Genomic DNA, 25753 nt, shown 5'->3' with positions numbered 1-25753 from the left:
CCAAGGGAATGCTGGGAAATGTTGTTCTTTCCCTATTCCAGGGCTGGCTCTATAGGCAGGGAGCTAACCAAGGAACTACAGCTCCCAAGGCCCCCTGTTGGTTCTCAGCTCCCAGGCTGGATTCCTGCCAACTGCCGCCCCTGAAAATGGGCTGCCCCAAGCAGCTGCTTGCTTTGCTGGTGCCTAGAGTCGCCCCTGTAGGGAAGGGAAAAAGAGCAAGTAGTTTTGTCTTTAACTTATGAGAGACACTCCAACTTTACAGTGACAAGAGTCATAAGTACCTGGGTGGCTGGTTAGATGAAGTATTCATCTAGACTACATAATGCAGTGCCCTGAACAGAGTAACAAAGCATTGTAATGAGAAGTGAGCTTGCAAACACACTGACGAGGGCTGATGCTCATTCCAACATGCTGCCCTGGTGGAGTCACTCACCTGGATCTCACAAGCAGCCTGCAAGTGAAAGGTTTTATAAAAAGCTTCCTCCACTGTATCTCCCAGCGTGATCACGCCGTGATTTCGCAGCACCAGGATCTGCAGGGAAAATGAAACAGTAGCTAACACTGTGAATCCATTTCTTTCTAAAGAGGATCAGAGATACAGTCCAATGACAAGTCTGGGTTTTTGCCCAGCACCCAAAGGTCCCTGGAATGACTTGCAGGCTATTTCAGGTCACATTCGCAATGGCAGGTTCTGTAGAAAGTGACAGCAATTTAACACCTTTGTAACTTCCCAGATGTTGAGTAATTCTGATACTTCGCCTGGGTTACTGGCCATTTCCTTGTAATCTAATCTACGTGGCATCCCTCTTGCTGTGTCAGGAACTAATCTATGTGGCACTCCTCCAGATATGTCAGGACACAGATGGGTAAACTGAGGCACAAAGCAATTGGGAGGCCCAAACTCAAATAGCATGGCAATAGCCCAGCCAGCTGTAAAACCCAGATCTCTCAGTCTGGTGCTTTAGCCACATGACAGGCCAAAATCTGATGACACATCAGAATGTGAAGCTCTGACAGGACCTCAAACCAGAACCCAAACCCCAGCCCAGGCCTGGTTTGGACTCAGATCTGAACGCCACCTCTTCAGCCCATCTCCAATGAAAATATCACTAGGCCAAACCCATTCCTGTATTAGCCTAACAGCTGATCAGACATAACGTCTTTCAGTCCGAGGAGCGTGTCTTTTCTCCTAACCTTGCAGGTTGGTCCAAGGCACTTCTGTAGCTCAATCCTGTCTGCCTCTTCCTCCATCTCTCCATTGAAATCGAAGTACACCATGTTGTCCAGCAGCAATGCATCGTGGGATACAGGCAGAATGCCACATTTCATGGCAGACACCTGGCGAACAGAGAGAACGCAAGAAACAAAGGGGAAGATCAGCATAGAATTGTAGAATATCAGGGTTGGAAGGGACCTCAGGAGGTCATCTAGTCCAACCCCCTGCTCAAAGCAGGACCAATCCCCAACTAAATCATCCAGCCAGGGCTTTGTCAAGCGGGGCCTTAAAAACCTCTAAGGAAGGAGATTTCACCACCTCCCTAGGGAACCCATTCCAGTGCTTCACCACCCTCCCATGAAAAAGTTTTTCCTAATATCCAACCTAAACCTCCCCCACTGCAACTTGAGACCATTACTCCTTGTTCTGTCATCTGGTACCACTGAGAACAGTCTAGATCCATTCTCTTTGGAATCCCCCTTCAGGTTGTTGAAAGCAGCTCATTCCCCTCATTCTTCTCTTCTGCAGACTAAACAATCCCAGTTCCCTCAGCCTCTCCTCATAGGTCCAGCCCCCTAATCATTTTTATTGCCCTCTGCTGGACTCTTTCCAATTTTTCCACATCCTTCTTGTAGCGTGGGGCCCAAAACTGGGCACAGTACTCCAGATGAGGCCTCATCAATGTCAAACAAAGGGGAATGATCATGTCCTTCGATCTGCTGGCAATGCTCCTGCTTATACAGCCCAAAAGGTCATTAGCCTTCTTGGCAACAAGGGCACACGGTGACTCATATTCAGCTTCTCATCCACTGTAACCCCTCGGTCCTTTTCTGCAGAACTGCTGCCTAGATACTTGGTCCCTAGTCTGTAGCAGTGCAGGGGATTCTTCTGTCCTAAGTGCAGGACTCTGCACTTGTCCTTGTTGAACCTCAGCAGATTTCTTTTGGCTCAATCCTCTAATTTGTCTAGGTCCCTCTGTATCCTAAACCTGCCCTCCAGCGTATCTGTCACTCTTCCCAGTTTAGTGTAATTTTGGTTCTCTGCTCATGTTTAAACTAACGCACCTGTCAAGTCTATGCTCAGCTTTCAAACCTGCAAACTGTGGCCAAAGCTGCAGCCTGTGGCCTGTTGTTGCACTTTTACGGCCCTGATTCTGCAGTATCCTGAGCATCCTTCTTCCTCTGTCTCAGTGAAATCAATGGGAGCTGAGGTTGCCCAGCATCTCCCAGGACTGACCCCTCAGACCAGCGGTTGCATCAGCTGATCAGTTCACAGGCATATGAAGCAATGAAGGTTCAGTGTGAAAAATGAACCTCTGCCATCAGTGCCAATAAAAGGAACACAGACAAACTTCAGTTTTGTAACAGTCACATATTTTGGCCTTTCTTCTCCCGGGGGCTGCGGGACTTTCGCTTACTTTAATGCATCCCACCCACAGTTTCTACGACCCTGCATCACATTAGAAGCATAAAGCAACTGACCAAAGGTGAATCAAATGAAGTTTGGAGGAAAAAATGTTTATTTCTTAAATAACGGAACCTGAACATATCAGAGAAGTGCTCAAGTGAAGGGCAAATGGAGCCCCCTTCTCTGGGGCTAGGCAGCATTCCAATGTGGTAGAAACAGCACAGTTCCACTGTGCAGAGAGGATTGGATGAACACAGACTTTGCCCAGTTCTGGATAATCCCCCTGAACAGTAGCATGCCAGGGGCAAGAGAGGGCAGGTAGTCTCACAACACCCCTGCAGGTCAAGTATTATCCCCACGGAGCAGATGGGGAAATTGAGGCACTGAGCCATTCAGCAACTTGTGCAAGGTCACACTGTCGGTGACCGAGGTGGCAACAGAACTCTAAACTCCCGAGTTCTAGTCCCTCAAAGGGTTTAAATGGCGTTCAAAGTGGTGCACATGGCCTGATGCAACTCTGTTGCATTGGGGTGAGTTTCATCCATCTCATCTTTGCATGAGCAAAGACCATTTGCATGCTCAGGGGGTTGGGTAGGTGTTATAAAGTCCCAGGTACAGTTTTAAAGACCAGGTTGAATCCCACTGGAAAATATGCCTCAGTAAGGACTGGTCTCTCATAACCCATTATGAATGAAGCTACTTAACAGAGATGGGCTTGTGCTAGACATTCGGGCTAACAAAGCCACTGCCTTTGAGTTTTGTCCCAGGGTCAACAAATGCTGTGGCTGTCCAGAAACAAGAGGCCATGCTCCTGAGCAGATGTTCTGTTGTTATTAGCTCCTAAAGGAACAGCCTTATTTGATGCACATATCTATCCTATTTAAGTATCAGAGTGGTAGCTGTGTTAGTCTGGATCTGTAAAAACATCATACAGTTTCTAAAGGGAAATGAAACTTAATACCACTGTGTCAGAGGCCACGTTAATTCCACTGATTTTTAACAGGATGTGGATCAGCCTCTGAGGAAGTCATGTGTTTGAGAGACTCGTGGAGTGGGGATGCCACACTCAGATCTCAAAACCACAGAGGTGAGCAGCGTGTTATCAGCAATGAGCCTGAACGAAGCCCTGGATTCCCCACTTTCAGGAATGTTCAGAGCTGGAGCTGAACTCTGCAGCTCTCTATAGCTGCAGTGCAAACCATGGCAAACTGTACAGCAGCTGACCCTGGCAAACCAGGGCCCATCAGCATGACTGATGGGGCTCCCTACCGCTGCAGTGGCAGGCGTGTGCAAGTGGATAATGCATCTGACGTCGGGTCTGGCTGCGTAGATGGCTGAGTGCAGGCCGAATCCTCTAGCATCCACAGAAAAACTGGTGCTGCCCTGCTCCACCACTTCGCCCAGGATGTTCACTTTAATCTGCAGCAGGAAAGAAATGAGGCAGCAGATTTACCAGGGAGGGGAGGAATTCACACTCCCCATGGCTCACCCCAGATCTGCAGAACACCACTGTGCTCTCTCATCAACCCGTTGGATCCACCTTCCAGGTGGCTTTGCATTCAGTGAATGTGCTCCCTTCTAAAAGATCTGATCCAGGAAGTATTTGGGGGGAGTTCTCTGGCCTGCGCTCTACAGGAGGTCAGACTAGATGATCACAATGGTTCATTCTGGCCATGGAACCTATGAATTAAGCCTGCGAAGTAGGTATGGGATACAGAATCAAGTCCTACAATTTTACAGCAACTCAGCCCGTTCCTGTATGGCTTATGACATCTGTTGGGATCACAACCTACTCTGTGCTATGCAAGCTTGAAGAAAACATCCATTAGGTGGTTCTTGAATGTTCACTGTCTATCAGGAGTCTGATCTGGCTCAATTAACAGGTGAGGTCTCCTTATAGATAGGAGCTGGACAAAAAATGTTGAGTTTCAAAACGGTGATGAAAAAATATAAAACTTTGAATTTTGACCAAAAAAGGGTGAAAAAAAATGGTGAGATTGCCACATGTATTTCTCTTCCCCTCACACTGCAGTTGTCAAATCACTCTGGAGCATTTCAAATTTCAAATTTTTGAGAAAAAATGGTGAGAGGGGAGGTGGAATTTGTAAAAAAAAAAAAAATCATCATAATTTTTGTGTTTTTTTTAAACCATCTCTCATACAGAATTCTTTGCTGTCAACGTCTTCCAAAGCAGTCCCAGATTTACCAGCCTGGATTTACTTTATCATCTCAAGAGAGAGAGAAAGTGGAGGGATTCATTATGAAGGGAGAGGATGTTATTTAGCACACTCACCAGACTAGAAGCAGTGACTTCATTACACGAAAGACCTTTAGGGCAGATCAAGAAGTGATCCTGTTCTTTGCTGACACGCATCTACCAAAACAAATGCATGGGAGAGGAGAGGGGAGGACAGGCGAGTTAGGGTTAACTGGACTATTTTCAGAAGCATGTGCATTCTTACTTTCCTGGTGGCACATTCTGAGTTCTTCATATTACTAAGGGTATCTGTCTTTTCTATAGTCATTTCCATTCCAAACCATGTCGTTTAGTCAAGAGTCCATTCCATGACCGCATACTCCTGGCCAGGACTAAGGATAGGTCTACGCTGCAATTAAAAACCTGCAGCTGGCCTGTGACAGCTGGCTTGGGCTTGGGCTAAGGGGCTGTTAAATTGCAGTGTAGGCGTTCAGGCTTGGGCTGGGATGGAATCTGGGAGGGTTCTACATCCTTCCAAGCCCACCTATAATGCTAAGAAACCAAACATAATTCCTTTCATCTGCATTTTTCTCTCAAGCCTCCAATCTCTGAGATCCCACCATGTTTCATTTTGGTTTCAGATCTCCAGGAAAGTCAAACATGACTGACCAAGCTTGGTCTCAGTACTGTTCCGCTTGGGTCACAATGGGCAAGAACTTTAAACTCTGGAAATTGGGGTTGAACTAAAAAGGAAGTCAGTGACAGAGAAAAATTCAAAGAGTCTAGTGCTGAATGTTCCATGATCACATGCTATGCGGCTGTGCTGGAGCTGCTAGATTTCCCAGCCTTTGATCACAAAGATAAAGGGATGTGGCATTTCTCAGTAGTGTCTATGCCACTCACTATGTTTTTTGTTTTTTGTTTTTTTGCTGTGTTTACTAGGTATCTCTGGTCCAGATGCTCAGTATAGCTCCACTGAAGATCTGGTCCACTTGGTGTAGTAAGCAAATGAATGGCCTGAAAGGGAATTCTTATCTAATCAGCTGAGGAGCAGTTCCCAAGCTAGGACTTTAAAGTCAGCCTCTGGAAGTCTCAGCTGGATGCTTTCTGACCATGCACATGTGCATGTAAGATCAGGGTCATCTTATGCAGGGCACAGCTGAGCAGACATCATGAGATAATTCACTTTGAACCCCCAACTCTCACCTATAGTATTAAACCGCTGACCAGGTGCTAACCAACACTATAGGTTGGAGAGGTTTTCCTTTCCCCTTCCTCTCAAGGAACATGCATTGGCTTCTGCAAGATACCAGCACAGATAGCGTGTGCCAAATGTGACATTTCTGCACTGGCTACATGGTGTAGTGTTTGCTGAAGGATGCCAGAGCTTAGTAGAAAAAATGAGATCGGTCTCCCAATCGGAACTCCCTCTCTTTATATCCTTCCACCTACAAGTCTGGTCTGCTCTGGTAACCGGAGGACCAAGAACTCTACGCTTCCATCTCAGCTCCACACAAGGATGTGGAAGGCAAAGGCAGGAGGACGGTAGTGTGTGGTCACCTGTAGAGCCAAACCAAATTCACGGCTGTGAAAAATGCATCACAGACCGTAAAATCTGGTCTCCCCCTGCAAAATCTGGTCTTTTATGTACTTTTACGCTATATTATACCAGTTTCACGGGGGAGACCAGTATTTCTCAAACTGGGAGTCCCGACCCAAAAAGAATGTGCGGGGGGGGGGTCGCTAGGTTACTGTAGGGGATTGCAGTATTGCCACCCTTACTTTTGTGCTGTCTTCTGAGCTGAGTGGCCAGAGAGCGGCGGCTGTTGGCCAGGTGCCCAACTCTGAAGGCAGCACTCTGCCAGCAGCAGCGCAGAAGTAAGGGTGGCAATACCCTACCAGGCCATCCTTACTTCTGTGCTGCTGCTGGCAGTGACGCTGCCTTCAGAGCTGGGCTCCTGGCCAGCAGCCACCGCTCTCTGGCAGCCCAGCTCTGAAGGTAGTGCCACCCCCAACAGTAAGAGTGGCAATACCGCAACCCCCCTACAATAAGCTTGTAACCCCCCTCCAGAACCCCCTTTTGGGTTAAGACCCCTAGAGTTACAACACTGTGAAATTTCAGATTTAAATATCTGAAATCATGAAATTTACGATTTTTAAAATCCTACGACTGTGGAATTGACCAAAATGGACTGTGAATTTGTAGGGCCCTAGTCATGTTCCATCCTCACTACAGAGATGGCCCCATGTCCATGTTACCACTGGGGCTCCCCGCTCACCGTGACATAGGTGTTGCTGAGCTGCGCCCAGCCGTACAGGTCCAGCAGTCGGTAGATGCTGCCAACCTTGCAACGCATGAGACGCTCCCCTTTCGCTAGGGACAGCGACTCGGTGCTATGGAGGTCGTTGATAGGCGTCACCATGGAGAGACCTGAGGAGAAGCAGAGCTCAGTTAGCCGGTTCGAGGGGCTCCTGGCTAGAAGGTACTTTGGGAAGCAAGGAGGCTTCCAGGCCACGGGAACTGGCCCATCCAATCTCTATCTGTTCCCCAAGATGAGAGGCAGGACACTACCCCGAGCTCTTCAGTCCGTATCTGTGGTCTGCCATGGTGGTTTCTATTCCCTGAGCCTTCACACCTTATCTTTCAGCCCACAAGGGCCGTGGAAGGATCTGTGGGACTCCCGAACCCATCACTGCCAATCTTAGACTGGGAATGGGGAGCACTGGATACAAAACACAAGGGGAGCACCCTCCCTAGCCCCATTTTTAAATGCAATTGGTTAGGATTGATCTTATTTTTAGGATTACCCTCACCCCATCCTTTTTTTGCCCCTTTCCTCTAACTCTTCTTTTTTTTTACACTTTGCCATTAAAAAAATTGGAGGAGGGGAGGAAAAATTGGGAAGGAAAGAGGAACATTTTGCTTGATCAGAAACATGGAAAATTTAAAAAAAACAAAAACAATTTTTTGCAAAACATTCCATTAAAAAAAAAACAGACAGACATTTTTCATCAAAAAGCAGTTGAACAAAAAATGTCAGACAACTCTAATGTTTACCTTTTTTAGGCAATAATCTTCAGGGTATTTTAAAATACCTCTTTTATTATCACGTATTCAGCTCAAGTACATGAAAAACACTTGGGAGGAAGCTTCTCTTTGTTAAAAAGACAGCCACTCATTTCTTTAGTTAAGGGTTAGAAAAGCTCCTGCTATAGTTCTCTGGTTTTCCAAGGAGACCTCTAGGAAAAGCAGGGAATGATTTGATATTCCTGGAATTTTTAAGGTGAAAAATAAAGAGGGGAAACCCTTCAAAATAGAGTCAGCAAAGCACAGTCTTCAAGGCCTGCTTTGTGCATTATAAAGAAGCAAAGAGGAGCACAAACCCAGTGTTATCTATCCTTATGCTGGTTGCCATTGAAGCTGACCACTGTATGGGTGTATGTGAAATCAGTGGAACTAGATAATATTTAACTGGAAACCATGAGAGCTTCGAACAACTCCACGCAGAGATGGGAGAGGTATAGCTGAGACTTTCTTGTTAGCCTAGGGGAATTAGGCACCTCAATCCAACTGAAATTCACTAGGAGATGGGCACTATAGGTGCCTTTGATAGTCTTTCTGAATCCTGCAATCCCTGTCCCACCCCAGTTTGGTAATTTGGCAACAAAGCAGGCCTCCCCGCCCCACTCCAGCCCCTGAGAAGGGTTATCCACCAACATACTGATGGGCGAGGTGGGGAAGACGGAGGGAGCAGTGCTGGCCATGAAATCTGCGATCTGTCGCAGGGCCCAGATGTTGGAGTTGTTCCCTTTCTTCATTTGGTCTTGGATAAGGCTCTCCAGTTCCTCTCTGAAAGACTGAAACAGCACGGAAGGCAGTGAATTGTCAGCGATTTCACAGATCAGCACTCACACTGCCCTATAGCCAAGCCGTGAACGTTACAGAGCCAGCATTTTCCTGACAAAGCCGGCAGCGCTCCTCACCAAGGCAAGGCGCTTAATGGGAAGCAGGCTCCCCGGCCTCGCACATTAAACACAGTTAGCACTCACGGCCCTGCTGGTACAGGGGAACAAGCAACACCTAAAAGGAGGACACTGGGCATCAATTGCTCTCTCTATGCTTCATCCCTTAAGCACAGAGCATGCCCTGGTGACCAATCCAAGAGGAGAAGTCTTCATAGAATATCAGGGCTGGAAGGGACCTCAAGAGGTATCTAGTCCAACCTCCTGCTCAAAACAGGACCAATCCCCAGACAGATTTTTGCCCCAGATCCCTAAGTGGCCCCCTCCAGGATTGAACTCACAATCCTGGGTTTAGCAGGCCAATGCTCAAACCACTGAGCTATCCCACCCTCCATCTCTCATGCTTGCAGAAGAGGCTTTTAATAATGGGGCAGGGGGAAGTTTCCATTTTTGGATGTCCAACTTTAGACACCTACGGCCAGATTTTAGAAGGGCTCAGCACCCAACGTGCTGGGAGATTTTAAGAATCTGGCCACTCATTTGGTGGCTCAGTGGGTCTGATCTGCAGAGATGCTGAGCACCCACAGCTCCTATTGATTTCAGCTGGTTTCTAGAGCTGGGCATTCCAAACAAATAAATAGAGGCACCTGTATTAGAGAGCCCGCTAGTGGAGACGCTAGGTCTTAGGCTACAGAGACAGAACAGGAGATAACAATCCCTGGCTCCCACTCCCTCGCTTTGGCCAGTTTCCAGGCACTCTCTACGCACTGGGCTCTGTAGGATCATGGTGACTCGCTTCTTCTGCTCCATCATGTTGAAGTCCTGCCGGAGATCGGCCGCCATGTTCCGGATGCGCAGATATTCCGGGTCATCTTCAGAGAACCGATCGAAGTAACGCTGTCCTTGGGGGGGTGGGGAGGAGACCGGGGGGGAGGACACTGCCTCCGGGGTGGTTTCGTTGCTCATCTTCACAGCTGTCTAGAGTTTACTTCTTGGTATCTGTGTGGAGAGAGGAAAGGGTCAAGAGCTGCCTGCAGGACTGAATGTGTGTTTATTGCACCTCTGACAATAACATAAAAAAAAAACATTGTGACTGTTACCCAGGGGGATAGTGGATGATGTACAAGTCAGTTAACAATAATGGGACTCGGGGGGTGGAAGTTGGTGTGGGTGCATGGCATGCAGATTCCCTTATGTTGATAACATAGGGTGGTGAACTTTGTAATATTTAAAAAACGGACACTCCAGCAGGAATACCAGAACCTCCCCTTCCCCGCCCCTTTCCCTGAGGACTCACTCCTTTCCCACCCCTTTCCCCAAGGACCGCCCCTGCCCCTCCTCTTCCCCCAAGGCCCCGCTCCTGCCCTGTCCCTTTCCTCTTAGGCCCCGCCCCCCATTCGCTCCTCTTTCCCCCTCCCTCCATCGCTCACTGTTTTCCCCTTCTCCCCACATCTCCCTGTGTGGATCGGGAGGGACTCGCCTGTAGAGCTGGGGCTGAGAGCTGCAGCCGCCCAATGCAGGTAGGAGGTGCCCCTGGCTGAGTAGGGGCTGGCGTGGGTGATGACTGGACTTTGCGTATCCAGTCAGTAGCTATGACCGGACACTATCAGATCCCCTTTTCGACCAGACTTTGTGGTCGAAAACCGGACACCTGGCTACCCTATGATAACAGCTCCTATGGTTTCTCTAACAATTTGAATACTAGAGGTTCATATTATCTGAGTTATTCAAACCAGCCACAAAGAGGCAGGATGGTCCGGTGGCTGGGAGACCTGAGCTCTGCTCTACTTGGGCAAGTCACTAGCCCACCTGTGACTCAATGACACCTCAGTCCTGTCCTGAAGTGCCCCCTGCAGTCCCATGCCTGCTCCCCAATGCACCTCAGTCCTGACCTGCGGCACACCTGGCTGCTCTGCTCCTGAGCCTTTCAAACAGAAATGGGCTCCCCTGTCCTTCTGCGCAGTGGTTTTGTGATTAAGACAGAGGTGGAGGAAGATGAGATGCCACCAAACTCAACTTCTTTGTGATCTAAACCAGCGGTTAAACCCACTCCTCCAGAAGTGAAAGCTTAATGCGCTCATGTGCTGAACTGCCTTTATGCCCTCAAATCGGTAGCGTTTCCCTGCATCCTCCAGGTGTGCCTGGGAATCAGCTAGTAAGGACCAATTACGAACACCGGAGCAGCAGGCTTAATTAAGGCCGGGATTTTAGAGTTTGTGCTCAGAGTTCAGAGTCCCCTCTCTGCTTCCTGATCATTTTCAGGCCTGTGCATTTAACAAGTGGCATGACACAGCCTGTATGGAGAGTCCCCTCCTTGGCCTGGTTCCAAGGAGATGACTTTCTGCAGCATTCTGTGCATTGGGGCTTGGAACAGAGCCAAGCTGGGGTCACAGCAATAAGATTCTCTGTGGGCATCTTATGCAGGGAACAGGGCAGTGTCTTCATAGACAGCAGTGGCCCTGCTGCAGAGCGACCCTGGCTTCCATTTCTGCAGCATGTACGTGCTTTGCTCTTGGTGCTTGGGTTAATCCGGTTTCCGCAGCACCTGCGGAGGGCATTATGCAGGCGTTTCTGAGGGCGATAAACCTGACCGGGGGGGACAGATGCATAGAACATCTCTCAGCTTCAATCCAGAGGGAAAGAAAGGAAGACATGCATCAGCATGTTAACTCTTTGGAGCCTGGGGGCCGGGAGACTTGGATGCTTCCTTCCAAGAACCACTCTTTTAAGGGTTAATCTTTCATCTTCCCAGCTCATGTTGCTGAGTACAGAGGATAAGTCTGTCCAGTCTGAGATGGCAATGGTGATTAGCCCCTAGAGAGCACACAGAAAGCTTGAGCCTAGCAGCGAGGTCATGGACGAGGCACTGCTAGCAGCATTCAGCCAGGGTGAGATCTGCTCTTTGCAAGCCACCAGCAGGCTACCATCATGCAGTCTGCACACAGCCAGGCAGCCTTTATAGCATGGAGAGGGCAGGAGACAGCCCCAGAGACTTAAACCTCCACCTGTTCTACAGGAAGGGCCTTTCACAGGAGCTCAGGGACCCTGGAGAGAGAGAGAGAGAGAGAGAGTGCGTGTGCGTGGGGGGAAGGGGGGCTTCTAGCCAGTGCAACGTGAACAGAGACATAGAGAACGATGGGATCAGGGAATGCCCCCAGTGAAGTCAGGGATCACATTCTGCTCCCAAACTACATTCTACAGCTAGGGGGTCTGCATGGCCCATGCTAGAGTGAAATGATACTGCTGGACGGCCTCAGACTTTGCTGAGACACAAACTACAGGGATGAGCGTAGCAGGGGAAAAAAACGGGCCACGGGGTTTAGATTCACATCCAGATTTCTCCAAAAGTTCTACTTCGGTCTTGTTAATTCCAAAGCTTTTAAGTGCCGCTTGGAAGAGCAAAGCCTTGTTTTGGCCCATAAACGAATTACCGAGACGTTGACTTCTCCCGAGGGGGCTGGAGATTTTCTCAGAGAAAATCCAACTTAATGAAGTATTTTGCTGCCACCGGGCTCTGCTCCCCTGGTGCTGATTGCTGAGCTTGTCCGGTTGCCTGCCCGTCCCCCTCCGCCAAGCACAGACTTTGCAATTAGAGAATTAGAAATGGACATCAACAGAAAACTGGCACATTGCATAAGACCCATCTGCACCCCATGACTCCTCCCTCACTAGCAAAACTGCAAGGACAACACGTGTCTGACTGTCCTGAACTAAGCAGGAGCCTTGATTGACACTGTTGCCTCAGCTGTGGCCCAGCCCCTCAGGTGAGCTGTCAGAGACGGATCCACTGCCACCAAAACATGTGCTGCTTTGGGTATAGGTTGCCCTGCATTAACAGGCTAGACTAAAGCCAGACTGCACAGGCCAGACAGGCACACAGCACCCCCAAGGCTCCGGGCAATGCACGGCTGATGGAAAATGTGATGCTGGCAGACCCATTCAGAGCTCTCATGGCATTTTGCCACTGCCCAGACAAGGGGAGGGTGCAGCGCTGAGAGAGGGTGGCACAAACTTCCTCCCTTCTCCGAGGAGGGAGCAGTCTGAGCATCCTTTCTGATTTCCCCTGGCCCTTGCAGAATGCATCAGGGAAGGATCTGGGCACCCGTGCAATCTGCCCATGTGCTAGTACCAGCAGCAGAGGTGGCATTCAGCTTGGAGCAGATGCAGGGGGTGGAACACTGGAGCTAGAATGGCTTGCTGGAGCCATGCCGGAAAGCCCATGTGTGCTGGCAGTTAGCCCACGTGGGCGAGTAGCGAGGCTCTTCCCTGCCAGTAGCATTTCTGCCACACCCCAGCTCTCTCAGCGGCTGACATTTCTGCATCTGCCAGTGCCTGGCTTTGCTGCGTGCACACTGGTTTCCTCCAAGCGGATGCTGCTGAAGCAACGGCAGCAGCTGTTCACATTTACAGAGCTCTAAAGACTATAAAGGGTCCTTTCATTCCTCATGCAAATGCAGCCACTTCTGGGGTGGAGTGAGGCAGTGTATAGCCATGCTACACAACAGGTTAGGGCAGGAGCGAAGAAGACTATCATAAGCAACTGCATCTTTGCAAGGTGATTGGATTGACAGGAAGTCATGACCTGGCTCCTATTATTATTATTTAAGATTTGAATGGCTGTAGCGCCCAGAGGCCAGGATCCCCTGGTGCCAGGCGCTGCACAAACACAGCGCAAAAAGACAGAGATGACTAGCTCAGGATAAGACAAGCAAGAACAGAGAGATACAGACAGATGGGGAAGTGCCAGGAAACAAGGCTCCAAAGCGGCTGCACAATCCAGACAACTACAGAACACTGAGGCAAACCTTCTTGCCCTTACGATGAATGCCAGGGGATGTTTCATGACCCCCAGAGATCATGATGTCCAGCAAGGCAGTGCCCACTTCCCAACATCCCTTTATTGGGGAGCCTAAGGGCAACTGATTCCAGATAGACGAGGGTAAGGAGTTCAGGTGTGTCATTAATTAACAGGACAGTGCAGACTGATGGCTGTGAGGCTGAGAATATCCCTATGTTGTGAAGTTCTCTATGGACTCTCCCTGGAATAAAGCTCTTTACCATACCCAGTGCGACTTTCATGCCTGTTTGGGAGACGTGGCCACTCTGCACCCTCAGTGAGGCGCTCAGATACCAAGGTGATGGGCACAGTACAAGAACCTGAATAGAACAGAATGCTGACTCCGTGGGAGAAGAGTCACCTACCCTGCTCTCCCTTAGAGATCGTGGCCTTCTCCTAGGGTGACCAGATGTCCCGGTTTTATAGGGACAGTCCTGATTTTTGGGTGTTTTTCTTATATAGGCTCCTATTACCCCCTCACCCGTCCTGACTTTTCACACTTGCTGTCTGGTCACCCTATCTTCTCCACAAGCTAACGCAGCTGCACCATGCTTCGCTGACATGCACACAAAGCAGTAGAGTAGGGGGGCTCCACTGCTGGTGCTGCTGCTATATTAGAGACTGGTGTAAATCAGTATCGTTTCAGGGAAGTCAGTGAGGCTATGGCAATTCACACCAGCTAAGGAGCTAGGCCAAGAATTTAAGATATTGACACACTGGATTATTTTGATCCTAGCAATAAAATGCCCATTCTGCTTCCACTGCACGGATCTCCTCCTTTTTACCATCCCGTGATCACCTGCGCAAGGAAACGTCTCTTCTTTCCAGCACGTTTTGGTGGCTGTTTCGTTTTGATCTGTTCTCCCCACACCCCATAGACGCTTGCAATCTGTGCACCTTTCCTGTCTTTTGAAGCTCTCTCCAGCAGTAACAGGGAATGCTGGGGATTACCAGGCTACGAAGGTTTTAAACTCTGATCATTTCTTCCTCATGCTTCTGTGCTTCTTTGGCGAAAGTGAAAAAGCTCTCTGGTTTCCATGGTGAAGGCCGCTCCAGAAATATACGTTGCAGGGCTCAACCCTTCATTTAGAGGACTAAAACAGCTTGAGAAGCCTTAGCCATGTCTAGTTGCTATGATGAGATTTCTGCCTACAAAGAAGTAGCCAAAAAAAGCCAGGGGAGGGAAAAAAGTCAAACCTTGCAAGAAAATTTGTTTTTATTTTTTTTCCCCCTTCCCTGCCAAATTGTTCATGATGTCCTCTGGGGAAAGCTCTCAGCCTGTATAATAAAATATGCTGCACATTGCGGTCACAACTCAGGGTCTGTCTTTGCCAGCTGGGCTTGAGTTCTGGGCTGTAAATCAAAATGCTCCCCCGAGGAACGTTTCCCCACCTTTTTGCTCCAGTTGCTGTGCACACGAGCCACTGATTCTCCCCAGCTCTTTTCAGCTTTGGTTACATTTTTTTCCTCTCCCCCATCAGCGGTGAAAGAGCAAACCATATGCCCGTGTTTTCAGAAGCCCGGGCCTTGAACGGTTCAAGTCACTGGTCAGCATTTGCATGCACAGAGATGACTCCTGACCCCCTCTGCTACTGCATCACCTTCCACAAAAGCAACGGAAGTGGTGTGGTCCTGATGTACAACAAGAATGGGTAAGAACTCGGGGAGCCTTTCAGAGGCTCCATGCGCCTGCTGCTCCATGAAGCCCAGCTCACAGCTCTGCATCCCTCACCGGGCTTGAGGGAGGAGCTGGGATAGAAGAGATTAACCAACCTCTATGTGGATCCTCTAGCTACTGACACAACATAAGCCTCCCCCAAAAGGCACGGGTAGAATGACTGGGGGCTACTACAGCACCCTTGAGCTGGTGGGTAGGATTATTCCCCATCCGCCTCCAGAGAGCCCCACCCTGTGGTGAGCCTGGCTACTGCAGCTTGGCCGAGAGCCTGGGCACAGGACCTGGTCCGTGTGTATGTCCCATTAGGAGCACACTGGTTTGTTACTGCAGAATTAGGGGACGTTCAGAGAAGAACAAGAAGGATATGGGGTATGGGAACCGTTATGAAGAGAGATTGAAAACAATGGGATTGTTTCCCTTAGAAAGGAGACTAATGAGAGGGGATGTCATAGAAATACATACTCTAATGAGTAGTTTAGAGAAGGGAGAGGGGAAACTACTGTTATCCCTGTCTCCTAACACAAGAGCAAAAGCCTATTCAATAACAATGTAAGAACGGCCCTACTGGGTCAGACCAAGGGTCCATCTAGCCCAGTATCCTGTCAGCCCACAGTGGGGCCCCAACCCCCAAATTTCTCTTGACAGGCCTGGAGGTAGCAAATTAAAAACGGAGAGAAAGGAAACTTTTTCCCACACAACCTGTAACTGTAGAACTCACTGCCACAGGCCATCATGGAGACCAAGAGCTCAGCAAGAGCTATCCAGAGTTCTAATAGTCCAAGGCTGGCTTACCTCCAGAAGCACAAGGTTTACCAACCCACCAAAAACTTGTCAGCATTAATGGTCAGAGAACAATGAAACCCAGTGTATGTGGGTGGGCAAATTATCCCACATCCAGGACAGGTGAAAGGATGTTTCGCGCCCTAGGCAAAACTTCCACATTGCGCCCTCCCCCATCCCCGAACCCCCGCCCTGAGGCACTCCCCCTCCCTGGCGGCAGCTCCTCCCCTCCACCCTGAGGCACTCCCCCACCCTAGCTCACCTCTGCTCCGCCTCCACCCCGAGCACACAGTCGCTGCTTCACTTCTCCCGCCTCCCAGGCTTGTGGCGCCAATCAGCTTAGGCACCGCAAGCCCGGGAGGCGGGAGAAGTGAAGCAGCCACGGTGTGCTCGGGGAGGAGGCAGAGCAGGGGTGAGCTGGGGCAGGGAGTTCCCCTGAGTGCCCTCCCCTAATTGCTGCAGGCGGCCCTCCTCGCGCTCCCCTGCCCCAGCTCCCTCTGCCTAAATGCCGGCGGTGACTGGGGCGGCTGAAGATCAGGCCGCTGTGGTCACTGACAAAGAAAATGCAGCCCCCCCCAAATCCCAGTGCCCTAGGTGACTGCCTAGTTCGCCTAAATGGTTGCACTGGCCCTGCCCACATCTGCTACTGCGTGGTTCTGACACCTTCCTCTAAAGCGCCAGCATATTGCACTGGATGGACCATGGACTTGATCCAGCATCTTATCCTTCCTAGAAACAACCTGTGGTTGGATCATTTCATGACCACTAATAATATTTGCAGCACTGGATTAGGGTAAAGAAACCTCATGCATCAGCGTGTCAGCAGATCACAACAGGGGTCAGGAAGGCTCCATGATGGAGCCTGATGGTCCTTCCTTAATGGTTCCAGTGTTGCCTGAGGAGTGCTACACTCTGACACCCTATCACTGCAGCATGAGGACACAGGTGGTAGGATTTGGAGGAGCGAGGGGAGCAGCTGCAGCATCTCCTTTTATTTTGCGCTCCAGCAAGCAGTTTCTATTCACCGAGCAAGGGAAATGCAAGGTTGGGCTAGTATTGGGTACATCCTGACCACCTATGTGCCCACGACCCTCCTCTCCAAAAGCCACAGTTCTCCAAGGTCCCTATTTTTGGGGAGGTCAGTTTCCTCCTTTCTCTAAGTCTTTCCCCCAGCATCTGCAGAACAGAGACATTTCCTTTCGCCTCCACTCCAGTGAAAGGAACATCAGACCTGTTGCCTAGTTACCCAGGGTCTTAAGGTACCACAGCACCACAGTGCAACTGCCTGCTCCCTAAATACAGACGTCCAGGGTGATAAAGCTGGCTTGGTGCTGCTGGACTCTTTAGGCCTCGCCAACCAAGAGCCAGCCTGGGTGGGGGGTTGTGCACAGACTGATTGGGAAGATGAAGCTAATCAGAAAAGCAGATTTGGGTGGGGCCATTGCTTAGAGCACTGAGCAAGCACACTGAGTGGCTTTGCAACACCAAACTAACTCACTGCCGTCTGCTGGTGGCAGAATCTATGCTGTGGCTCCCTGGCGAACGAGGAACGTGCCTGGGTAGCCCTGTGAAATGCTCCCACCATTGCAGCCCCAAATGTGACGTGGCTCGAGTCACTGGCTGTGCACAGCTCTACAGGCTGCACCGCTGAGCCACAGTGCACTCTTTGCACCTGCAGGTGCTGCAGTCAGATTTAAGCAGCGGATGGAGCACTCAATAGCCAGTAATAATCAGAGATGGTTAAATCTGCACTCAGAGCTGAATTAAACCTCCTAGTGTGGTTGGGGGCATCAGTGTTCTGGTTCAGCCCATTGTACAGCTTTTAGATCCAAACCTCCTCAGCATTTTCCAGTGTTGCCACTTTTTGTGATTGATCATTGAGATTCACAGTATTTGAATCATAGAATATCAGGGTTAGAAGATACCTCAGGAGGTATCTAGTCCAACCCCTGCTCAAAGCAGGGCCAATCCCCAACTAAATCATCCCAGCCAGGGCTTTGTCAAGCCTGACCTTAAAAACCTCTAAGGAAGGAGATTCCACCACCTCCCTAGGGAACCCATTCCAGTGCTTCACCACCCTCCTAGTGAAACAGTTTTTCCTAATATCCAACCTAAACCTCCCCCACTGCAACTTGAGACCATTGCTCCTTGTTCTGTCTTCTGCTACCACTGAGAACAGTCTAGAGCCATCCTCTTTGGAACTCTCTTTCATGTAGTTGAAAGCAGCTATCAAATCCCTCCTCATTCTCCTTTTCTGCAGACTAAACAATCCCAGTTCCCTCAGCCTCTCCTCATAAGTCATGTGCTCCAGCCCCCTAATCATTTTTGGTGCTCTTTCTTTAAGTCTCAGTTCCTGGAAGCATGTGATTAAAAAAGAAAAAGGAGCTCTGAAATTCTCACTTAAAGATTCTAGACTTTGTGATTGCAGAGAAAGATAAACCCCCACAGGCTCAAAACCCAGGAAGCAAACTGAAAATAATTTGATTTTTAAAAACAGTAAATTTAAGGAGTAGGGATGTTAAATCCAGGATCTTTAGGTGATTTCTTTATTGCAGGGGAGGAGGGGAGCTTTGGAAGGAAGGCTTGCATCAGGGTTCTTACAGGGGCCAATTTCTAGTAACATCTGCATTTTAGCTGGCTAAGGATACTTCAAATCTCATGCTTCAGGGCTTAAACAATGCTCATGGTAGTGGTCAGGAATGAACTCACTCCTCTCCTTCCATCCCCATGTACAGAACTGCACTGGGGTGACTGCTGAAGGTTTTCTCCACCCATTGAGAAATGTGAGGGAGTGGCGTTCTGCTTTTAGCAGTGATCCAACTAGATTGGCTGGTGGTACAATCTGGCATGGCACAGGTAATGGTCCTGCTTGAAAAATCCCTCCCACCTCATCATACAATAAGATGCTACAGAGAGATATACATAGACAGACTGACAAACCGAGCGCTTGAGGAGAAGAGAGTTGGGAGTAATGTTCAAAAAATCATTTTCTATCTTGACAAACGAGCAGCTTAAAAGCATGAACTTCACAAAGTCTCTGCTGTCCATTAGCAATTCATACCCATATGAACCAGGTGCATTTGCTTTCACTCAGTTGATCTATGCAACCTGCACCAGCAGCACAAGGAGCAGATGAAAGATTGCAGCATTAGAGAAGAAGGGGATGTGGAAGCACAGACAAAGCTTGGCTGGGATGATTTAGTTGGGGATTGGTCCTGCTTTGAGCAGGGGGTTGGACTAGATGACCTCCTGAGGTCCCTTCCAACCCTGATATTCTATGATTCTATGACTTCTTCCACCACACAACCTTGATCCCTGCTTCAAAGGAATCTTCCTCAAATACCACAGGATTCAGCCACATGCAGAGAAGGCCCCTAAGCTAGCATGAAAGGGCCCATCTACACTGCAATGTAAATCCAGTGTTGGCAGAACGCAAGTTAGCAGACCCTGGGTTTGTTAACCTAAGGCTTCAGCATCTACACTAAATTGTAATCCCAGGTTAGGAATTGTTGAACCCTGGGTTCCAGACTGGGGCTCCAGTATCTACACTGCATTATACAGGCCTGGGTCCAGCCACCTACATCCAAGACTTCCTAGGCCCCTCCCCAAATGTGGCTGCTCTCACCGTTTGTTCATGGAGTGGTGAACGCTCCAGGACCGTCCACCAAACTTGTCTGTCCAGAGGACAAAGAAAATCGGCCTGTGGGATTGTGGAACACTTTTGGTGGACTCCCAGAGCATAAATCCAGTGGGGCTGCATCTACATTGCAAAGCAAAAGGGCGTGAACCCTGGGTCCTGGCTTGAACCCCTCAACCCTCATGGGGTCCTGGGACCGTGGGTCCAAGGCCTGGGTTAGCATGATTTGTATGTGGACAGAAAGGGGATTAAGCTTGAGCCTGAGTTCGAGCCCTGGGTTTACACTGCAGTGTGGACGTACCGTGTATGACCAAACAAATACAGTCCAAATTCTCCACCTGAAAACAGAGGAGCAAAGGCACTGAAGTCAATTGGCTCTTGCGAAAATACGTGGGCTGCGTTCTCTTCTTACTTACACTAGAACAAGCCATGTTGAAGTACGGTGCAGTCGTTCCAGTGCAGTGTAGTGCAGATTACTATAGCCAAGGGCCTGGCAGTGTTTCTCATGCATCTGCATGGGACACAGATTCACTGCCTGGGAGTGCAAATGCCAACCCCCTTGGTCTGTGCGCGGTAGTGAACTGGGCCCATCAGATATAACACAGGCCAAAGGCCCATGCAGAAGATGAGTGCATACACGAATATCATCCACCTGCAAAGCCGCCCCACCACATGGAGAAAACAACCAATCGCCCATATGTGCCTGCGGTGAAGCCGTTTTGTGGTGATGCGTCTCTGAGTGCCACGCAAGGAGAGGGTGGGTCCTCATCAAACTGTGAGTAGCTGCCCTTTAGCTCAAGTGGGAGAGCCTCAGGGAATCAGCCCAAAGAGGACCACGCATCTTGTGTTATACTCATTGCTCGGCATCTTTGATCATTTCGACACTAGTGTCTTTGCATAGGTCTCCTGACATCCACCGGTGTATTCCATCCCCGACCTGCAGGCCATCTTGGCCTCTGGAAAGCTCCTTTTCAATTCCGGCATTTCTCAGACAGGAGCTGTGTGAACCTGCTCTTTGGGATTAGCAGCTCACTCTGGAGTTCTCCTCATTATGTGTCCCGGAGCGTGTGGGCTCAAGATGAAAAGCAGCACCTGATGTGCTTTCAAAAACAGAAACAAAGGGGATATTTTTTGAAGCAGGGTCAATTTTATCCACACTTTTTATTTTCCTGCACAGGCACTGCCAATGTGCTAGACTATCAGCCCTCTCACATGCAGGGTTTGCAACACGTGCAGTCACATTAAGACAAACATCAGTTTCCTGGAGACAACGGAGAGCGTTCTTTGATAGGATAACGAGCCTTGTGGATAAGGGAGAAGCGGTGGATGTGATATACCTAGACTTTAGTAAGGCATTTGATACAGTCTCGCATGATATTCTTATAGATAAGCTAGGAAAGTACAATTTAGATAGGGCTACTATAAGGTGGGTGCATAACTGGCTGGATAACCGTACTCAGAGAGTAGTTGTTAATGGCTCCCAATCCTGCTGGAAAGGTATAACAAGTGGGGTTCCGCAGAGGTCTGTTTTGGGACCGGTTCTGTTCAATATCTTCATCAACAATTTAGATGTTGGCATAGAAAGTACGCTTATTAAGTTTGCGGACGATACCAAACTGGGAGGGATTGCAACTGCTTTGGAGGACAGGGTCAAAATTCAAAATGATCTGGACAAGTTGGAGAAATGGTCTGAGGTAAACAGGATGAAGTTCAATAAAGATAAATGCAAAGTGCTCCACTTAGGAAGGAACAATCAGTTTCACACATACAGAATGGGAAGAGACTGTCTAGGAAGGAGTATGGCAGAAAGAGATCTAGGGGTCATAGTGGACCACAAGCTTAATATGAGTCAACAGTCTGATACTGTTGCAAAAAAAGCAAACATGATTCTGGGATGCATTAAACAAGACACGAGAAGTCATTCTTCCGCTTTACTCTGCACTGGTTAGGCCTCAACTGGAGTATTGTGTCCAGTTCTGGACACCACATTTCAAGAAAGATGTGGAGAAATTGGAGAAGGTCCAGAGAAGACCAACAAGAATGATTAAAGGTCTTGAGAACATGACCTATGAAGGAAGGCTGAAGGAATTGGGTTTGTTTAGTTTGGAAAAGAGAAGACTGAGAGGGGACATGATAGCAGTTTTCAGGTATCTAAAAGGGTGTCATCAGGAGGAGGGAGAAAACTTGTTCACCTTAGCCTCCAATGATAGAACAAGAAGCAATGGGCTTAAACTGTAGCAAGGGAGATTTAGGTTGGACATTAGGAAAAAGTTCCTAACTGTCAGGGTAGTTAAACACTGGAATAGATTGCCTAGGGAAGTTGTGGAATCTCCATCGCTGGAGATATTTAAGAGTAGGTTAGATAAATGTCTATCAGGGATGGTCTAGACAGTATTTGGTCCTGCCATGAGGGCACGGGACTGGACTCGATGACCTCTCGAGGTCCCTTCCAGTTCTAGAGTCTATGAGTCTATGAGAGGCAAATCTCCCTTGAGAAAGCCAGGGCTGTGAGTTTATATAGCCTGTTGTCAGTGCACAGAGCAATTGTGTCCATACGCTGGTCAATGCCTTCCAATGGACCTGCTAGTTCAAGATAGGTAGGATCCACACCAGTCCAGAGATGTACTATACCTAATCCAGTCGAAGGAGGAGATGAAAGGAGTCCCTTATATCAGACGTGCTCATTACAGCCTGCAAATCAAGCTCTGTGTTTCAGGCAGCGGGAACTACATTGCGGGAACTGCTGCTCTGATTAGATAAATAGCAGGCTGATCTCTACCTATCTTTGGGAATGCTCCTTGGGAGAGATCACCTCGAGTCTTCTCACACAAAACCCTAAATCTTAGGAATTCAACACCTGCCACATATGGGCAGCTACCACCTAAGCTGAAGAGATGCTAAGTGCATCCCAAGGGTGCTAAGCACCCTCAACTAAGTGGCATCTTTCTGGACCGGCTCAGCAGCTCACAGGATCAGGTATCTGGGTGGCACATAGCAGTACAGCAACCTCACTCATCTGCTGCCTATTTCAAATATGCGTTGCGTTTATGCTTGTCGGTAGTATTCACATACGCACCAAAAGCTAACCACCAGGCTCCAAAGCTAGGACACTGCTGCCTACCAGAGGCCATAAAAAACACCACAGTGGCTAATGCAACTGTTAATATAAAGGTATTTTCATTATATTCCTGATAAAATGCTCTGAAACGGGGGCCCAGGGGCAGGCAGCTCACCAGCGTTAATCACCTAGAAGAATCCCAAGTAATATTTTTTTGGCTGAGCCTTGACAGATAGGGCTGCATTATCCACTGACTTTCATAGGGTCTGAGCAGATAAACCATGCTGAAGACACTTGGAAGAGTCATGGATAGTGGGGGATTCTAAGGACTTGTTCTCCTCCCTTGACATCTGTGTGAAGTGAGGGCAAAACATTCCCCAGTCAGAATCGTAATGTGGAGAGAAGTGACAGAGGTGTTGGGCAGAGGAAAACCTTTCTAAGCCATCTGGCTCTGAGGCAGGGAGGCTCTTTATCCAAACCCAGAAACTTTGTGATGCTCCATCCTAACCTCAAGCAGGACAGGTGGGACACAGGACGGGATTTAAAGGTTCAAAACTCAGCTGTTTGCTGAAATGGATGTTCAAAACTACAAGGTGGGATTTTTTTTTTATTTAGGGGGAGTGGAATAGAAGGGGCAGCCCTCAGCTGTCCCACTGTCCAAGACAACTGGTTCTAAATTTTCATTAGTGCAATAGTAGTATGCAAGCTATTTCCAATGTCTCAATTAGAGATGACCCCTGGATCTTAAACCTGCCCCCCACCTCTTCTTCCCCCCCCCACACCCACAAAAAAAAGCTAGAAGGAATCAGATGTGATACAGATAGGCCTAAATCAGAACCCCGACTCTGAACAGATTCTGAACTATTTTGGATCTGAATTTCCAGACTCAATGCTCCTTCGTGGCAGATCCAGTTCTACAAAGTGCTGGGCACACTCGACCTCTTCTAATTTCAACGGGAACTGTGAGTCATTCAGCCCCTTTAAGGTTCGCACGATCAAATCCAAGAAGAACCCATTGTCTGTAGGAATGTTTCCCCACACAGCAGAGGGTTAAACACGCTGCTTGGTTCTATCATAAGACTTCTGAAAGATCCCTATTAAGGCTGAAAGAGACTGAACCCAGAAGGTGAGACTCCAGTTGAGTTTAAGCAGATTACAGACATGCTGACTGCACACAGAGCTGTGAAATAAGAACAGTCCTTTCATCTCAGAGGATCTCAGAATTCTTTAGAAACACGAACTAAGCTCCCAGCAAGAGGTCGTTTCCACTGTCCTGGCTGTGAAGTAGATCTAATCATTGGTTTTCTTTTCAGCCAGTAGAAAATGCTGTGACTGTGTTTTAAGACTTGGATTATTTGCCCTTTGTCAGCAAAACAACATCCCAGCACCATAGGGTTAACAGTCCCATCAATAAAGCATGTTAGTGGCATAGTGGCATAGTACATTTTTTAAATGGAAGATAAATAGCAGTGGCATACATTAGAGTCATAGAAGATTAGGGTGGAAGAGACCTCAGGAGGTTATCCAGTCCAACCCCCTGCACAAAGCAGGACCAATCCCCAACTAAATCATCCCAGCCAGGGCTTTGTCAAGCCTGACCTTAAAAACCTCTAAGGATGGAAATTCCACCACCTCCCTGGGTGACCCATTCCAGTGCTTATCCACCAGCCTCTCCCTGTTCTTAAGACACCGGAGCATAATGTTCTGGCCATGCTAGTACTTCCAGTGCTTCTGTCCCTTAGAAGGCACTTGGTTAAGATCCCCCCACCCCCGGATCAGAGCAAACCACACTGCCTGCTAATCAGATACAAGCATTTTTCAGCATTCAGGGCCAAGTTTCACGCTAACCCCCCACCCCCAGACTGTCATTAACCAAGAACAGTGACCCAGCAAGTTACCCAGCTGTTAGAGAGAAGTTTGCAATAAAAACAATCTGTTTGTCCTACATACCATAGCCTCCCAGTGTGTGCTGTGGGCCAACAATACACAAAAGGATAAAGGAATGTATTAATTGATCTAAGCCTGGTTTGTCCAAATGGGAGTTACAGGTGCTTTTCACTAGGGCTGTTGATTAATCACAGTTAACTCATGCCATTAACTCAAAAAAATTATTCGCAATTAATCGCACTGTTAAACAAAAGAATACCAATTGAGATTTATTAAATATGTTGGATTTCTACACACATATATTATATATATATAGTATTCTGTGTTGTAATTGAAATCAAAAGTGTATATTATTCTTGATTACAAATATTTGCACTGTGAAAGATAAAAGAAATAGTATTTTTCAATTCACCTCATCCAAGTATTTTAGTGCAATTTCTGTGTGGTGAAAGTGCAACTTACAAATGTAGACTTTTTTTGTTATATAAATGCAATCAAAACCAAAACAATGTAAAACTTCAGAGCCTACAAGTCCACTCAGTCCTACTTCTTGTTCAGCCAATAGCTAAAGTAAATAAGTCTGTTTACATTTACAAGAGATAATGCTGCCTCCTTCTTATTTACAATGTCACCAGAAAGTGAGAACAGGCATTTGCGGGCATATTTGTAGCCGGCACTGCAAGGTATTTATGTGCCAGATATGCCAATCATTCGTATGCCCCTTAATGCTTTGGCCACCATTCCAGAGGACATGTTTCCATGCTGATGACGCTCGTTAAAAAAATAATGCATTAATTAAATTTGTGACTGAACTCCTTGGGGGAGAATTGTATGTCCCCTGCTCTGTTTTACCCACATTCTGCCGTATATTTCATTTTATAGCAGCCTGGGATGATGACCCAGCACATGTCGTTCATGTTAAGAACACTTCCACTGCAGATTGGACAAAACGCAAAGAAGGTATCAATGTGAGATTTTGAAAGATAGCTACAGCACTCGACCCAAGATTTAAGAATCTGAAGTGCCTTCCAAAATCTGAGCAGGATAAGATGTGGAGCATGCTTTCAAAAGTCTTAAAAGCGCAACACTCCAA

The 25753-nt window shown here is 48.2% G+C and overlaps 1 protein-coding gene across 3 annotated transcripts in view; it reads right to left on the bottom strand.

Moving 5' to 3' along the window:
• The window catches only part of ADD2 (adducin 2), a 109136-nt gene that overhangs the window by 20992 nt on the left and 62391 nt on the right, over positions 1–25753 (bottom strand). Inside the window, exons 1-8 of one of the 3 annotated variants that reach the window (XM_030551936.1) lie at positions 14572–14591; positions 9552–9782; positions 8543–8678; positions 7100–7251; positions 4917–4997; positions 3893–4042; positions 1195–1338; positions 434–532 (exon numbers count right to left, since the gene is read on the bottom strand). In XM_030551936.1, the coding sequence (XP_030407796.1) occupies positions 434–532; positions 1195–1338; positions 3893–4042; positions 4917–4997; positions 7100–7251; positions 8543–8678; positions 9552–9749 (960 nt within the window). In that variant the 5' untranslated portion in view covers positions 9750–9782; positions 14572–14591. Of the gene's footprint in view, positions 1–433; positions 533–1194; positions 1339–3892; positions 4043–4916; positions 4998–7099; positions 7252–8542; positions 8679–9551; positions 9783–14419; positions 14522–14571; positions 14592–25753 lie in introns of those variants that run through there. The other 2 variants (XM_030551935.1, XM_030551934.1) reach the window with 2 other exon arrangements.

The sequence above is a fragment of the Gopherus evgoodei genome, chromosome 2 (genome assembly GCF_007399415.2).
Source record: "Gopherus evgoodei ecotype Sinaloan lineage chromosome 2, rGopEvg1_v1.p, whole genome shotgun sequence".
NCBI classification, from domain to species: Eukaryota; Metazoa; Chordata; order Testudines; family Testudinidae; genus Gopherus; species Gopherus evgoodei.
The sequence above is the reverse complement of the archived record's forward strand: the minus strand, read 5'-3'. Positions and strand labels throughout refer to the sequence as shown.